Source organism: Symphodus melops, assembly GCF_947650265.1.
Source record: "Symphodus melops genome assembly, chromosome: 14".
In the NCBI taxonomy this organism is placed as follows: Eukaryota; Metazoa; Chordata; class Actinopteri; order Labriformes; family Labridae; genus Symphodus; species Symphodus melops.
Window position 1 is genome coordinate 12,503,929 of NC_136704.1, and position 17,044 is coordinate 12,520,972.

Below are 17,044 nucleotides of genomic sequence, written 5' to 3' on the forward strand. Positions count from 1 at the left end.
ACCCCCCCTACTGTCAACCACTGTTTGAAATAAAGCTAACTATTTGTTGCTAAATCAAATGTTGATTGCTTTTGATTGACAGCTCGCTGTCTTTGCATATTGATAGTTTGCAGTAAAATTCCTCTCTTTGTTCCCAGAGCTACTGTAAATACAAGGTTCAATAATGCCTCTGTAGCATAAGAAAGAGCTGCATCTGTTTTAATCATTCATTGGGATTTGTATCACTTTATTGAGAAGACAGGGATGAGAGAGAGGTGGGTGAAAGCGATAAATGACCATGAGTGGGATAGAAAGCCTCTGTACATGGGATGCATGATTTTACCACTGGTGCCACAGCGAGTACATTAATTGCAGAACTAAACTTCCAAGCACCTGACACCCGCCAACAGAAATAGAAAATCAAGGGCCTTCGCAATAACTCCTGCACTCCTGTCATTTGGCAGTCGGTCATCTCGCAACTGAAAGGTCAGGCTTTGATCTCCAGCCCCTGCAGTTATAGGCACAATGTTTCTTTGGGCAAGACACTTAACCCAAAATTGCTCCCAGTGCCTCGTCGGCGGCGTACGAGTGTGTATAAATGGGATTGGTTACTTTTGTCAACCTCTGCCATCAGTGTGTGATTGGGTAGCTGTGACATACGGTGTAAAATGGCTTTGCGTAGTCAGAAGAATAGAAAAGCGCTATACAAGCTCAAGTCCATTTAACATTCCTGAACCAAAAATATGCCAATGAAAGGGGCAGATGATGCTGCCTGCCAAAAAAGCTGCTGTACGAAATGTATTAAACGGTTAATTTGCAGAGTTTAATGCAAACTTCTGTAAGAGGTACGCAAGCATATCTAGTCACAATTTGAGTCTGCACTGAGTCTCATTTGATGTACTCTTAAACTTTCCCTTCTTTGCCCATTAGAACCTAAATGACTTAGTTAGAAGGCATTTTGTGGTCAGGATTATCCAGTGGCCTCAAAAAGTGCTTCTAACTTATTGTACCAATAGGTGTATTTGTTCAGGAGCTGAGCGCATGCCTCCTTTTTCATCTCTTTGAGGGGAAATGAGAGTAAGCACATTGTGTCCTGCACCACATTCCTGAACAAGCAGAGGTTCAATCACATTTGCAGAAGTTATCAAAACTTTCAAAGAGCTCAGCTGGCGCCTTAAGCCACAGGAAATTCACTGGGACATCTGGAGGGATGTGTGCAGATTATTGCTCATTTAGTCTGTTCGAGACATCAGTAGGAAGAGGACTGAGATGGCTAAACACACGCACAGACTGGAAGATACACAAACACACACAAACAGGCTTGGCTTTGGCAGATCTTACCCTAGGCGCACCACAGCACACCTGTGTATAATCCCCTATGATGCCCTCTGGTCGTTTGTCCAATCCCCTCGCAACTCTTGTCCTAGCTCATCCAATCAGAGGACAGGTCAGGTAAAGTTTGCCTCCATCCTTTTAGCCCTGTTTTAGAGTAAGAGGATGTGAAATATTAAACAAGTTGGAGATAAAGTCTGTTTAGTGTTTTTCTTTAATGCAGTATTTAAAAAAAAAAAAAAAAAAAAGAAAAACCTGACTCAGAGTACATACTTCAAGGCTCTCAGATAAACTGTGTTCAATGATGTGCCAGGAAGGAAAATATGTTGTTATGTTGGGATCAGCAAGTTGAAAGAAGCAATGTTGAAACCAAGTTGTAAAATATCTTAAAGGTGCATTGATACTAACTATTGCTGATGATTACAATATGAACAAAATTCCCGTCCCGTCCCCGAGGTGTACATACAGTATATAGATAGAAGTGCAGTATAACAGGAATTGTAATATTGAGTTTGTATGAATCTCTCTTGCACGCATTCAGTCAGAAAATCTTTGTCTCTGATGTGGAGTAGGAGGATACAGCCTACATTTCAAATCTTTTTTTTTAAAGTTATACAGAAGATAACCTTTATCGACTTGTATTCTCAGATACAGGACTTTATTTGTTTATTTTTTTCTTGATCTCTAGGTTTGTTTCTTCCAAACTACACCATATTGAGGTGAACATATAGATCCTATATAGATCCCAAATTATCCTGGGTCTCGAGAACAAAAACGGAAAGGCCAAATTCTATATATTCCCCAAACAGCTCCGGCTCCATCTTTTCTTTCAAGTGTAAAATGCAACCAGACAACACCTCAACACCATGATAAAAGCCCAGGAAATTACTTCCTTATTTTAGGTGTGATTGATTGTCCCCCTGACCTGTTAGACTGAAGAGGTGGTTAAGAAGAGGAGGCAGACTTAGATAATTGGGCCCGGTGGTATCAAAAGCCCGGCAGGTGTTGAGAGAACTCTCACAGCGCAGGTACCTGCAGCGGCTGCAGCCCTGAACTCAGACACACCTAGGATTTCACTACCTTGGAGGAATTTTGCTGGTTTTATGTTTAGCGTGTCTTTTATTGAATAGATGAATTATGAGAGATACTTGTAACTCCTACTGACACATTGGACATGCCACAAGAAGAAAAAAAATAAACAGGTGTCAAAAATCCTCCGTGGTGTCAACAAATAAAGGGTGCATTTTTTGTCTCATCTTTTTTTTTTTCTTGGCACGAAGCTAATGTCATCGACTCTTTTTAGAAGTGATGTCGGTTGTTAAAAAAAAACATCTTGCGATCGCAAGAGGGATGTAATTCCCTTACCTGCTGAAAAGTAGGTAAGAGCGTTAACCGTGTGCAGGAGGGATCAGAGACGGAATTTTTCGCACAGGTGTTTTCACTCTTTGATTTCATTAGGGATGCACGGGGTTTTCTGGGACCTTCCAGCCATTTCAAATGAAGAGGTAAAAGCCAGGCATAAGCTTAAATGATAACATTCTTTCTTCGAGAAAAGTATGCATGCGTGAATCAAAGCTATTGTACAATCCTTTTTATTATCTGCAAGCCGAGGGCTCTGTTCCAATTAAAGAAAAGCACAGATGGACCGTTCAACAAGCATGCATGCACACAAACTAACCTACGATAGGTACAGTAAAGCACCCGGCATTACAGAGCCCAGAGAAGAGCTTTTTACTTTAAAAACTATTTAATCAGGAAAATCAACGCCTAACATCAAAGAAATGGAGATGAGGGACAGGCGGATAAAGAGGCTCATCAAAGAAGGAGATCTAGTTAGGGATTCAACGCCCTAATTCCCTTTCTCTTAAAACCTTCGTCAGAGGGGGCACAGGGCCAATTTGCTCCCTAAATGGCTGCGTGTGAATGTGCAGATTGCTTTGCATAGCCGCTGGGAATCCGGGCTTCTGCCTCTTTTTCTTCTCCGCACGGAGCCTGTGAATTAGAAAAGATCCAAAGACAGATAGGCTTAACGGAGCCCAAGCTACCTTCCTTAAGTCCAGAGCCTTGTTCCAACTTCCAACTAATTCAATCCAGGGCATAACTCAATTAATACACTTTAATGCCCTGTTTCTTCTTTATCTTGTCTCTTTCCGGAGGATTCGGGACTGGGGCTAGAGTTGTAGAGTAATATCTGCAAAAAGGTTTGGATTGTAAGTCTTTCTGAATGTTAAGACAATGACATGTCCCCGTAGCATTAAAGTTGATCATATATGCATCCCTAATCTCGGAAAGCCCCTTAATCTCGCTTTCTTGGGACTCGCCGTACATTAATGTAATGTAGTGCATAAAATATTGACAAATGCTCTTCCCTTTCCTGGGTTTTATATGCATTGCTATAGGATTCATTAGTCAAAATGTCCTTGATGTAAAAGAAGACCTCCGTGTATCCACATGATGAGCTCCATGTTTTAAACAAAGTGTCAAATCCAATCATCATCTAGGATTCTAACCCCCACCTAAGGTGTACATTTTCTTTTAATCCAACAAGGGGCTATTTCAATACTTTCATATGTGCTTTCATTAATTTTGGCCTTGCATGACTACCAAGGACAAATTCTGCATCGTATATGCTCTGCAGACTTGCAGTATTTCGAGGAGAAATAAAGATCACATCGGTCAGATGCATAAATAATCCAAGAACGGCTCCGCCAGCACACCTACCCAGAATTCTTCGGGGCATTCACGCACCTCAAGAGGACAAATATTTTCTGCTTTATCCTCTCAGCTCAACAGAAACATTAACCCCATCAGAGTGCAAATGTGCGTGCGCCTCTCTGAGCCGCGAGATCTGAGACCTGCTCTCCGCAATAGGCTTTCTATCACGCCTGCAGTTCCGATTGATCGTCTCTGCAATCAGCAATTAAGCCCTAGTGATCAGAGCGGTGGAGGGGGGGCCAGTGAAGGAGGGAGGGAAGGAGAGGTGGGAGGTAGCCCAGCAACCCCACCCCGCTCCTCTCTTGTCAGCCCAGGAAAGGCTTCACTCAGCTGGGGTGCGTTTGGCCCGGGGCTGGGCTCACTGGTGGAGGTTAACTCCAGCATAAATAAGCATCTTTGGACTCATTACAGGGATTAGAGAGTAATTCGCCTGCGAGGAAGGAGACGACTGCCAGGGTTTTGGTACAGTTTACTACAGTCTTATAGGGGCGAGGGCCCTGGAGATTACAGAGGGAGAGAGATGGGAAGGCTGCAAAAGAGAGAAAGGCCAAGGGAAAAAGAGAGGCTGGCTGTCAAGTGTGCGTATGTGCGAGAGTCAATCCAAGCCCCCGGCTGGCCCCTTGATCTTGAGCATGTTGGGGTGCTGTGAAAACGGATAATGGGAGTTAGAAACGACCGGGTCTGTCTAGAGAGAAGTGTGCTGATTGTTATAACTTTCCCCTCATCTCTCTCTCTCTCCTCCACTTAACTAAGTAAACACCCAAGAGGTAGGACTCTATCAATTTTAATGATGTTGAAATGCAATTTAGACACAAAATACACAACAAATGCTAATTTGGCCATGATGAGAGGCATCAGAAATTCCTCCCATTATTTATTCAGCTGACTTTCTGCATTTTTCATCAGAACAAATATTCCCATTTCAACAAACAGACGCACACACACACATACTGACACACACACGTGCTCACACACAGCCAATTTGGAGCATAAATCAACACGTTCCCTCATCAAATATATGCTCTGTGTGGTTCTCCGCAGTATGTCCAGTGCACCAAAGACAAATAGTTCTGTCCAAAGTCCAGCTGGAGAAACGGACGGGGCGGAGGACTGTCAATATATGCACACATACATTAAACCCAGCAGGTCGATGTGTGTTCAGAAGAGACACTGACATCATAAAGACTGAAGTCGAGTCATACACTCATCCCTGTTTACCTTGTGCATCATGAAGCTCACAGAACCAGGTTTATTTGAACCCTTTGCTTGATGTCTTAACGTCTTTAAAAATAGATTTCATCATTCAGTTTTATTACACGAGACATTAGGTAACGGTTGGGATTAATTTACATGTTGAAACAAAAAAATGGTTTTGTCGTGTCCGTTCACCATTGTAAATTCAAGTCTCTTCTTCAGACGATCACCAGTCACCGATCATTTCTACCTCCGTCTTCACAGACTCAGGCTGTCCTGCTTCGGCCCCACATTTCGGACAGGTGAGATTTGCGTCTGCAATGCTGTGGCTTTTCACACAGTAGTAGCAGAAAACATGCCGGCAGCCCACCGAGTGAGGCATGGTCGGCCACTCTCCGCACAGTCCGCACTCTTTCCACAGGCCCGTCCCCTCTGTCCCTCCCTTCCCGCCGACGCCTCCTCCCCCCGAAACGAGCGAAGACAGCGTGGCCTTCACTTTCCTCGTATTGACGAGCGGCAGCAGGAAGATCAAGAACTCGGCGAAGCCGTGCCACAGCAGCTCTCGGTTCATGTACTGGTAGGTTACATCTCGGACCACGTTGGGTTTGCTGAAAACTGCCCGAGCTCCCACAATCCTTTCAGCCAGGACAGGATGGCGACCTCTCCTTAGAAACACCAGGAAGTTGATGAGACTTGCGAGCTGGGCCATACTAGACAAAAAGATCAGGCAACTGCGGAGGCCTTTTTGAAATAAACCCCCGTCTCCGTCGGACGCAGGGGCTCCTGGACTCAAACCCAAATACACCAGCAGGCTGTGGGAACGTTCCTGGAGCCAGCGTGGACCTGCGGTAAGCAAGGCCAGACCAAGCTTCTGCCTGCGGGTCAGAGGTCTGTAACGGGGGGAAGAAGAGAGGATGTTGTGGTAGCGTAAGCTGAGTAAGGACTGGCCCACAGTGGTGCTGTTAGAATACAGAGTGAACCTCCACACCAGCAGCCGAAGCAGAGCCCTCAATTCAGGCTCGAGTGGCGTGAGAAGGCCCGGGCGGCAGTTCTGAAAACACTGGGAGAACTGGCTCCACAGGAGCTGCTCGAGTGAGGAGTCGAGCTCGATGGCATCCAGCTGACTGATGCGCAGGACCGGGGTCTGAGGGTCCACGTCAGTTTGCGTAGCCGAACCTTCAGCTGGCCGTTTTTGGTTGTTAAGGCTTTCCATACTCACTGAAAATACAAAAAAAAAAACAACAGAGACAAATACATATTAATCTTATTGTGAGTTTATTACAAACTCTGTGATGGAATCACAGTGCATAAAGGCAAAGAGGTGGATATTGTTTTTTACAGCCTTGATCTTATTTCAGCTTTGTTTAGGTCATTCCTGGATATCAATATACCGCCTGACTGTCTTTATTGTAGTCACTGCTGTGCTGACGAGACAAACTTTGTCCAAACAGCTTTACTCTGAATTTCACAGAGTTGATGAGAACTTTTTTTTTTATGAAAGAAAAAGGTGAGAAAATGATCCGAACGACGAACAAAAATACAACAAAACAGGATCCAGGTCGTTAAAAAAGAATCCCTCATTTTTTACATTTCTTATGCAACACCATACTCGATCTGTGTCCAATGTAAAGATGAGCTGCAGACGGTGTTTATCAATATAGAAGCGAAGCAGTGAGGGACAACAAGGTAGTGGGGAGGAAACGAGGCCCTGAAGGTGAGGCCCATCCTGTTAGCAGGGTTTATTTTTTTCTTTACACACAGGAACGGAAATCACTTTTCACATGTAAAACCCATCCTTAATGCAACCTTTGAGCAGCTGCAATGCAAAAGAGCAGGGGGTCTTAGACTGTGTATAAACACACACATAGACACACACACACACACACACAAGAGGCGAAGCCCAGGGGCTCTTGGTGCCTGCTCCCTCTGGAGATAGGGGTGTGTGTACAAATCACATCACCAGGGATTAGGCTAACGGCACAGTCTCTGGTACACCGTAAACATCTGCCAAATGTGGAACAATTTTTCCTCCCCTAGAGTCAACTCCATATGGGATCTCACCATTGTGACGTGTGGGCTATTTAGCGCAGCATACGTTTCCCAAAAGTGCTCACAGTCCCCCCCCCGCCACCCACCCAAGTTTTATCTGCCCTTTCCTCAAATGAAACGCTTAAGAAGTGGGAGACTAACTAACGCACGGAGAGACAGAGCAAGGGGGCCCACAGAGAGCGGGAGCGAGAGAGACAGAGAGGCCTTTTTTTTGACAGTGGCTTTTGTGTCTCGCTGAACAGGATTTGTCACGAGGCTTTAAAAGAGATTTCAGCCGGGTAAATATGGCAGTTTTGACAGAAGGAGAGAGAGATGATGGTCACTTTAGACGTTTCTTGAGGGAGGTATGAAAAAAAAAAAAAGAAAAAGGAAAAAAAAAAACATTTAATATGCTGTGGCAATGCTGGGGTTTATTGTGGCGCACAGGACCATCTGTGTATTCATGATGTTTCAATAGAGCCAGGATACACCGTCCAACTAAGTTAGAATTAGCAAATGAATGAAAAAAAAAAAAAAAAAAAGAGTGAATTCACGCTGAAGTAAGCAGGTGTGACAAATTCATTGAGGTGCATTTTGAAACGCTGCCATGTTTAGCGACTGCGACTCGCCTGTGATGGAAGTAAAGTTTGGATTAAATAAAAAAAAATAATAAAAAAAAGACGCAGGCTGAATGTGTGTATGTTAACCAATAAACAGGCGCCATTTGTTTCGCTTAATCTGAAAGTTTTTCCCTTGATGGGAGAAAATGTGCAGATTATGTGCCTCAGTGTGTGTGTGTGTGTGTGTGACTATGTATTTATGTCAATGGTAGCCTTGATCTATGCAGAGCTGAAATACAGAGTTACAATAATCTATCACACACACACACAGAGTGTTGCACATACACACTGGACCAGGTGGTGGAAATCCCCGTCACAGCAGCAGCAGCCCTCTCGGGAGAGTAAACCCGGCCGGGTCCAATATTCTTTTCAAAGCCTTTTATCGAGCAGTTTACAAGTTATGAATGAATATGTTTTATTTGGGGAAACACGGTATTGACAGCCACCTATCAATAGTAATGTGACTATTGTCAAGGGTCTGTCAATATTAATGTAATTATGATGTAGAGGGATCAGAGGGATGCCGGAGTCGGGGGCCAAGTAACATCTCCTGCCCACTGCCATATCAATAGCTGGGATTGCTATTGACAGCTTCCCTTCAGACTTGCAGCACTTGCCAAATATATAACAAGCAGACACTTCAGTCAATGCCGGGCTGCCTATAAAAATTAAGCATTTGAATTTACAGGGTTTTTGCTGTGGACAGCTGGAAATCCATGTTCCTTATGTAATAGTCAAAAGTCACAGTCAATGACGGTGTTTACAGAGTGTGTGGTGAGGCGAGGTGTGTGTTACAAGACGGGACAGGACAGCATTTTGGACGCACCCAGTACACGCATAAACTACTCTCATGTACACACACACACACACACACGCGACGAGATATCTTCAACCCAGCACCCACCACAGAGACAATTCCATTCATTGTTTTGCCTTTTATTAGATAGGACAGCTGAAGAGGCCGGATTCAAACCGACGGCCACGGCGACGAAGGACGATCGCCTGTACAAGGGGCACGTGTCATAACCGCTAAACGCCCTCTCTCTTGGACAGACCTGGGTACTTAAGGATACGGCAGGTTCAAGGAGTTCCACTGGAAACCAACAATCAGCTGAAACGTCTCCTTTTCTTATCAAAGCTGCATGAAAACATCTTCCAAGAGATTTCACAGGGTATTTTCTCTCTCCCTGTTGTTCCCCGAGCCTGTGCGTCTTGTTCAAACACAGATAATGCACTGATTCAAGGCTGACTTAGAGACGACAACAGCAACAACAACAATATCCAGTCTAACAGGGTACGCACGCTGCGACATCGCTTCAAGGCAAAAGGGGCCATGACCAGTGTGAGGAAGGAGAGACAGAGGTAACCAAAGTGTTCCGAGCTTCAGACTGAAGCCAGACAACGGGCCGTAATGACAGCAAACAAACAGAAAAGACGGATAGACTAAGTGACAGACCCCCCCCCCCCCCCCCCCCCCCCAAAAAAAGAAAAAAAAGACGGTCACGTCACACACCACGTCATCAAAGCCACAGCTGGGAGCTCTGAGCTGCACTGGTACAGTGAAGGAAGGGGAGGGGGGAGGGGGGGGGACAGGGGGCAAAGACAGCGAAGAAGAAAAAAAAATTGAGGGGGGGGGGGGGGGGCGATAAGCACAAACCTCTCTGCTGGAGCTGACCTTGAGCCTGATGGTCACAATAAAGGAGGCGGGAACGTTCCTGAAGCATATGCGGCTCAGCCATGCTGAGGTGCAAGCGTCTAGGGAATAGCCTATCGTCAGAGGAAGGTTGCATTTTCTTCTTGACCTTGGTTTTGGTGTCTCGGGAGTGGGATGATGGTGTTTAGGGCAGGGGACTAAAGACTAAGGGATACTGGGAAGGTGGAATATCCCTGGGGTGGGGTGGTGGGGGGGGGGGGGGGGGGGGGGGGGGGGTTGCATTTTGCTTTTTTCCTCAGCGGACATGTGCTTTGAAGCCGCTCAAGGCTATCATTCTATGCCAGAAAGAGGGAGAAAAAAAAAAGTGCGTGTCCAAAAGTCTCGTTTTAGCTCCTGGCGTGGAGTAGTGCTCGAATTCCTGAACACTTAGCTATGGTTGTTAGCATAATAGATTTGCTGAAATAATGCATAAATGTTCACTTGGCTTTCTATGATGCTTGTAGCGAGAAATAGGCTATGTATTGGCAAAGCAGGCTGGATTACAACTTTACATTTTCTTCTCTGGCTCGTGTAAATTAATTTGTGTAAAAGCTCTGGTGAATAAAACCTATTTCTCTAAGCACTCTCGACTTTTCTCTCTCTCTCTCTCTCTCTCCCCCGCGCTCGCTCACTTTATTGCCCTTTTTTCGCCAGGAACGAGTGCAGGCCTATTAGCCATGGCCTGCTAATGTCCTCGCTATGAAAACGGATGAGAATGTCAGATTTAGAACTTTTAAGAGAGTGATGTCATACAGCAGACCACGGGCATTACGGGGATGCTAAGATTACCCAGGCGGTAACCAGACTAATTGTTATGAGTCTGTTTCATGAAAAATGAATGTGCGCAAATGCACAGAGGGGTCTTCAGGCTGTGCGTGCGTGCGTGCGTGCGTGCGTGTGCGTCACACACTAATGCTTTATCAAGGCTCTCCTCTTTCTCTAATCACCCAAGACTCCTCCGAGCCACGGGGTGAGGGCCGAGTTAATGCCTGAACACACAAAAAAATACACATCAGTTAGAACAGCACGTCTGACACACAGGAAGAAAAAAAAAAAAGTGCTCTGCTTAATCTGGTTTGCTGGGAAGGTAAATTATTTAAGAGAATTAATTGATTTCATGAGTATGAAGGTTGAGTATGCTAAGGCTGTATGAGTAATAAGTACAGGGGCTTTTTGCAAAAAAACAACTTAAAAAGTAATTAAACATTTAGAGGGCAGAGAGGCACAATGAATGTGGAGGGAAAATGGAACAGCTAATAAATGAAAGAACGGATGTTGTGTCTTTCTTCGGAGTCACTGAGAGAGCACTAGAGCGTCACCTCGCGAAAAAAAGAAAAAAACAAAACACGTAGCATCTCTCTATGCATGAAAACACAGGCACGATAAGAGCGAACACATTTTGCCTGATCTTTAATCATTGCAACGGCTAATTTTGTGCGCGAGAGAGGGACAAACCAAAATGAGAGGAAGCTACTTTTTGTGTCCAGTTCAATCAATGGCAGCGTGGAGGCCACGACAGAGTACACACTGACAGATTTAAGACAATGTGTACATGAAAGAATTCAAATTCAATTTGTGTCTCGAAATCAATTGTGAAATTGGATTGCTGCAAATTGTAACCTTCACGTCGGTCACGTTTTTACACTTTTGTCTTCACTTGGACGTTAAAGGCCTTGTTATCTTGGACCATAGGGCTCTTGCATGTATACATCAGCTCAAGAAAAAAAAAAAGGCTATGTTACACAGCAGGAACTCAATGTGGTGGAAAGACTTGAACTCAGTTCAGTTATCACACTGGTTTGTCTGATCTTTAATATTTTCTATTTTCTCATGAATCGATAAAAATAGTGATTCTACACGCACACAAATGACAGAAAAGCAGAAAGGGTAATTAATGAATTGTTAGCCATCAAGATGACATTTGAGTAAGGCTTTCAGATTTGACTCTATTTGTTTTTGCACCGTTAGCCCGAAGAAAGTATAAACCATAAATGGTAGCACTCATCTTTGAGTACTAGGCCGTGATGCATGTGAAGTATAATGCATTTTCTTCTGTTAAATGATCAAAACTATAAAGAGAATCCATTAGGTTGAAATTCTTTCCAAATAAGTGCACAGATAACCTTCCTGCCTTTTATCACTTCCTTTCATCTGGAAACGGTATAACCTCCTGACCCCAGAGTGAGATCACAGTCCAATTTAACTTCAGTGACTCCCTTAAAAAAACACTCATTACACTAAGTGTTCAGCTCCAAAGACATGCGCCTATACTTCAATCTCATGCAATCAGCCGCTCCACATTCTCCCGTTATGATCATAATGACATTGTCTCTTAATTTTTTTTTATTTTTTTTTTGCTCATGCCCATCAGTCTTCAACAACAACAAAAACGCAAAGCTGCCCCATTTTGATAATAAGGCAAGAGCATTATGTGATAATCACAGTGGGGATTAGGTTTTTTGGCAGAGTGTGTGAGAGCAGTGTAGTCAAAGCCAGTGGAAAGGAGAGATATAACCAAGAGACAGATAAGAGCAGAGGAGTGATGATTGAGATGAGAGAAATGAAGAGCGTCTCTTGAAAATCAATAAGATCAACTTTGCCTTGAATCTCAATGTGGAAGGGTTTGATCCCTGGCACTGATTATTTAGGGGAATAATGGAATTATATGAGGAGCAGTCTAACATACTCTTGAAGGAATACACTCACACAAGGTTACCAACCAAAGTTGTGCAGATACACCTTGAGATACTTCACGAATCTGAATAGTGATAATTTGATCTGCATGCAGAGTAACAATCGAGTTTATTTAAAATACCCCAAATATTCAGAAAAAAAGGGAACACATTTCGCTGTAAGTACCCAACATTGACAGTAGACTGCAACAAGATGATAACATTAAACCACAGGTGTTTGTTTACACCTTAAAACAAGAAGCGCGGTGTCGCATTTGAGCTCCATGCATTAAGGGGAGAGCTTAAAGACAGACAGGTAAACGTCAATGTTCGCCTCATATTATAAATACCATATATTTACCGATTTCTTTTTTGAGAGGAGGATGAATTCAATGTACTTCAGTCTAACCCGATACGATGAAAACACACTGCATTGCATTTCCGGGTTGAAAAAGGAACCCCGCCTCCTCAGGCGAAGCCACCAATAGTTCGCGGATACCTCATTATTACGAAGGCAGAAAATCCAAACAAGCCAATCAGATTATAAAGCGCCGAGACAGCGGCAAACTGCAGGGGGAAGCGTCGGTCTGTGAGGAGATATACATGTTTTTCACAGTCCTCCGTTGTGGTAACGGCACATAGCGACAAAGTTGATTGTGCAGCCACGGTAATTACCCCAAAGTAACACAAAGCCTTTTCTTTCATGCACCCAAAAAGGTATGCATTGGCTGGTTTAAGTCTGCCTCGTTGTATTGTTTCCTGCGAGTCAGTGCAACTATTTAACCAGTGATAAACCGTGATTATGACTGATAGGTCGTAACTGTTTGCTGTTTCTTTAATGCGGGTTGATTAATCACCTGTGCCGACATTATATCCGAGAAATGCTGAAAACTAGCACACATATTTACCAGCAGACAACACCACGTGGAGAAAGCTGGAGGCAGTGTGGTCAAGACAGATGCACTTTGAACCTGTCCTCTCCCTCACGTCAAGGAGAGCAGAGAGCTGACACACGGGCTCCGTGTACGACAACAAATGACATTAAACTACTCTGTGAGGAGTTCAAGGAACTCTACGAGCAGAGACTGAGGTTCGTTCAGCTGGACCAAAGAACTACTGGACACGACATGCTGCAGGTGAGCAGAGATAATAATAATGTGTGTATGTCGTTTGCATGACCAAGGTAGCGTGGCCGAGCGGTCTAAGGCGCTGGATTTAGGCTCCAGTCTCTTTGGAGGCGTGGGTTCGAATCCCACCGCTGCCATTATGGCCAGTGTAAACATAGGTGACCAGACTTTAGAGACAATGCATAATGTTTCCTGATGTCCTCACGTGTCAAAATCAGTATGTGAATTTATACTGTAGCTTGCACACATCATCATTTTAGTATTGGTGTCTAATATTTTGTAAACCATGTATATTATTGAAGATACTTAAAAATCCGAGTTATTACAATATTTGTAGTTTTCTCCCCACATCTGTTTACATTAGGTTGTCATCCATCCGATACAAATCAAAGAGCTTCCTGCCCTCCATGCATCTTGCATCAGAAGACGACCTCTGTCCTGTCAGACAAATGACATAAGGAAGCAGAGGGGAGGTTTCATAAAGCCGCAGAAGTTGTAACAGGTGGCAAATTGCATTATGTTTCCATCTGGGCGGCTCAGATTGGGAACAAAGATCCACACTCATATTTAAAAAAGCGAGGTTTCTAATCATCAGGATTGTCATGTGACATCATTTAGGTTACAAAATGTAGCTCGTGTGATCTTGGCTGTGCATCAAAGCAAGAATAACAAGGTTTCAGAGATGGGTTTCAGTTAGCTGGCCCCAGTCGCGGAGCTGCTTAACAAGGTTATGTGTTTAGAACCCAGGAGCTCCCAAGTCCTAACGGTTGATGGAGACAGTTAATCATAGAGCATGTCCATAGAAAGCATAGGGCCCATTCATCTATTAACCCATTGTAGGTTTAAAATGTTTCCTGACAGGATATGAACAAACTTAACTAACTTCTTTACTTGATTAAAAAATATGTTCTCGCAGGGGGATCATGTTCAGATGAAAACATTGGACCAACCCAAAAAATCTGTCTTAAGTGGGGGTACCGTTTTTTTGGCTGTCTCCATTTCGATGAACTTGTTGCCAAGGCTTTACCATCCTATTTCCTAGACACGGCCGATTATAACAAGTGCCCACCACATCAGGTGGGTACAGTTTCCCCATTTTACCACAGTGATGATTGATTTCGTGAGTTGCAATAGGAATATTTGATCCATAATCACCATGTGATCTGCAGATCGATGGAAAATGTATCAACGTGGAGTAAAATAAATGTACCGTCACTTAAACTCTGTTGTAGTGGAAAGAAGGTAGCATTTAAGTCTAAGGCCTGTAGGCGCAACAGAGATTCACTGTAAGAATACGACGACTACTCCGTCTTTTTTCATGTAGAATCAAGTCATAAATAGGGATATGCATGTTAAGTCGACTAAACGATTTAACATTTTTCAGACTAGTTAGGTACAGAATTTACTCGTCAGTAAAATGCATTAAACATTTTCCCATGTAGGCCCTCAATGCTGGTCAAATAGTATTACATCCAAGCTGTAATACAACCACCTAGCTTGGGTTGTAGCCATAGACTGACTGTAGCCTCTGCTAACGGGTCGTCTCTTCTGGCTCTACTGCCTAGATGTAAATAAGCACAGTGAACACGTCATCTGGAGGAGAAACGATGCATGTATGACTGTGTCAGGCCAAATTGGCATATCAGGAATGACGAGTAACCACATGTAGCACAGGCGTGTGGAAATTAAACTGCAAAAAGGATGAAAGGCGAGTGTTAGCGTTGATAACATTTGCAAATTTGTACACCAAATTAGACAATTTAGTAAATACTGCTACTACTTTACCGTTTTCTGAGTTTTTTTAATCTTATCAGTTATTTAATCCAACTTTAAATGTTCTTTCTTTAGGTTCACTAACTGTACATTTCTACTGCTTTTTATATCAGTCACATGGTCTTCTACATTCAGGGCAAAATTTGCTTTTAAACTTAAATGGTGATAGTGGGAATCAGTACGCGAGGATGACCGATCTGATACATACTGTGAATTTTTTCCCCAATCAGTATGACATACTGGTGTTTTTTTATTTTTGGTCAGTGGGCACATTTTTCCCTGTTTATGTTTCACGTTTGAAATAATAATTTCAAAGGTTGCATTTTATCGTATACAGAAAACAAAAACGAAACATATTCAGCAGCTGACATAATATATCAAGTCCTTGTCGTTCTTTGACTTGGTCTTTTAGCTCTTGGATCCGGGTTAAAAAAAAACATGCTTGTGTACTTGTTCCTTAAGGGATTGTAGGTTGCCAGATAGCCTACATATACAATGATTCTGTCTGATAAAAGGAAGTGCCACAGAATTTCAGAATTATTTTTGCCTTATAGGAGCACCTGTGCTCATGAATGTCTGTCCCCTACAGCCACAAAAGTCAACAAGCAGTTTATACCGTCCCCAGACGCATAATATAATACTGATGTATAGCTTCAGGGAGAGTGACTTCACAAAGGTGGCAGATTTGACAGTAGGGGTTGACACTGTATTTTCAGGTGTTGAACTGAAAATACATCCACTCTGAGAGGGACTGAGCTGGAAGGAATAAGAGTCACTAGCGGATCTTCAAAAAGTTTTTTATTTACCTCAAATTAGGCACACAGTTTAATAAACTTAATAAAGTTATGGGCCATAAAAGTGGGAATCTACTCCGCACCAAGGTCAGGGACAGTAGGCAGAGACATGCATACGTTTTATTGACCATATTTTCTGATAATAACAAGTCATTTCTGATAGTTTTCTTGAGATCTTGACATGTATCTCATATCCCCAGTTGTAAAAGCACAAAACAAACAAACAGGGTTTACTCACCTCGTTAGTGTTGACACTATAGCAGCATGGCATGTTGTAGTCTTCCCCATCACAGTGACCAGCCACAGCAAACATACCACTGTCTGATCCTGCTCTCTTGTTTTTTTTTGTTTTGTCACAGAGAAAAGTGAGTTTCCTGCAGTCTTATGTCAAAGACCTTGAAGACCAGAACAATGTCCTGGTTCAGACCATTGAGGAGCTCCAGCAAGAAGCTGACCACAAGGTTTCTGATGTGGGAATTGAGCTACAAACCTGCGATTGCGTTTTGGACGTAAGTTTAAAAAAACAAAAAAACATTGTATAGCATGTAATGTAGAGTATCACCACTGTTTTTAAGGCGATTTATCCCCCCAAAATACATGGTGTATTTCTTAATGGACAAAAAAGTGGTGACCATTCCCAAGACAAAAGGTTTTTGATCATGTAAAGAAAAAGTTTCATAGTAAAATGACAGGGTCAAAATTCACCTAAATATCATCAACTTAAAAGAAATGTAAGGGGTTAAGTAATCAGGTTAGGAATATTGATTTCAGCATGTCAGAAAATGGAATCAGCTACCAGAGTATACCGATGGCTACCGTCCGCCACACTTGCATAAAAAAGTCATTAAAAACCTTTTAAGCTAAACGAAGATAAAAAAACAAACACCAGACTCAGATGTACACTTTAAACCCTGCAAAGTGTTTTTGAACATGTGGTTTAGGTAAACGAAGTGGAGTAGAGGTCAGAATAAAACGTTAAGTCATAGACTGTACACAAACATGAAGTACGGATCGGTGGGAGGAGCTGCAGTGGTTGTGTCACGCCGCTTCCCCAAACAAAAACATGCACATTACCTATTAAACTACAAAGACCCCCTTTTTTTACAGTCTCTTCCAG

At 43.1% G+C, this 17,044-nt stretch overlaps 2 protein-coding genes across 3 annotated transcripts in view; one reads left to right on the forward strand and one right to left on the reverse strand.

The window, feature by feature from the left end:
• Positions 1-4,800: 4,800 nt before the first annotated feature.
• On the reverse strand, positions 4,801-12,731 carry pex2 (peroxisomal biogenesis factor 2). The gene is made up of 2 exons (XM_079361311.1): positions 12,595-12,731; positions 4,801-6,438 (listed from the first exon to the last, which is right to left on the reverse strand). The coding sequence occupies exon 2, from the start codon at positions 6,431-6,433 to the stop codon at positions 5,447-5,449; it is 987 nt and encodes a 328-aa protein (XP_079217437.1). The 5' UTR covers positions 6,434-6,438; positions 12,595-12,731; the 3' UTR covers positions 4,801-5,446.
• Positions 12,732-12,807: 76 nt separating this feature from the next.
• LOC306835009 (uncharacterized protein) overlaps positions 12,808-17,044 on the forward strand; it is a 93,888-nt gene continuing 89,651 nt past the window's right edge. For both annotated transcript variants that reach the window (XM_079361377.1, XM_079361378.1), the window contains exons 1-2: positions 12,808-13,369; positions 16,287-16,436. In XM_079361377.1, the coding sequence (XP_079217503.1) occupies positions 13,115-13,369; positions 16,287-16,436 (405 nt within the window). In that variant the 5' untranslated portion in view covers positions 12,808-13,114. The remainder of the gene's footprint in view (positions 13,370-16,286; positions 16,437-17,044) is intronic.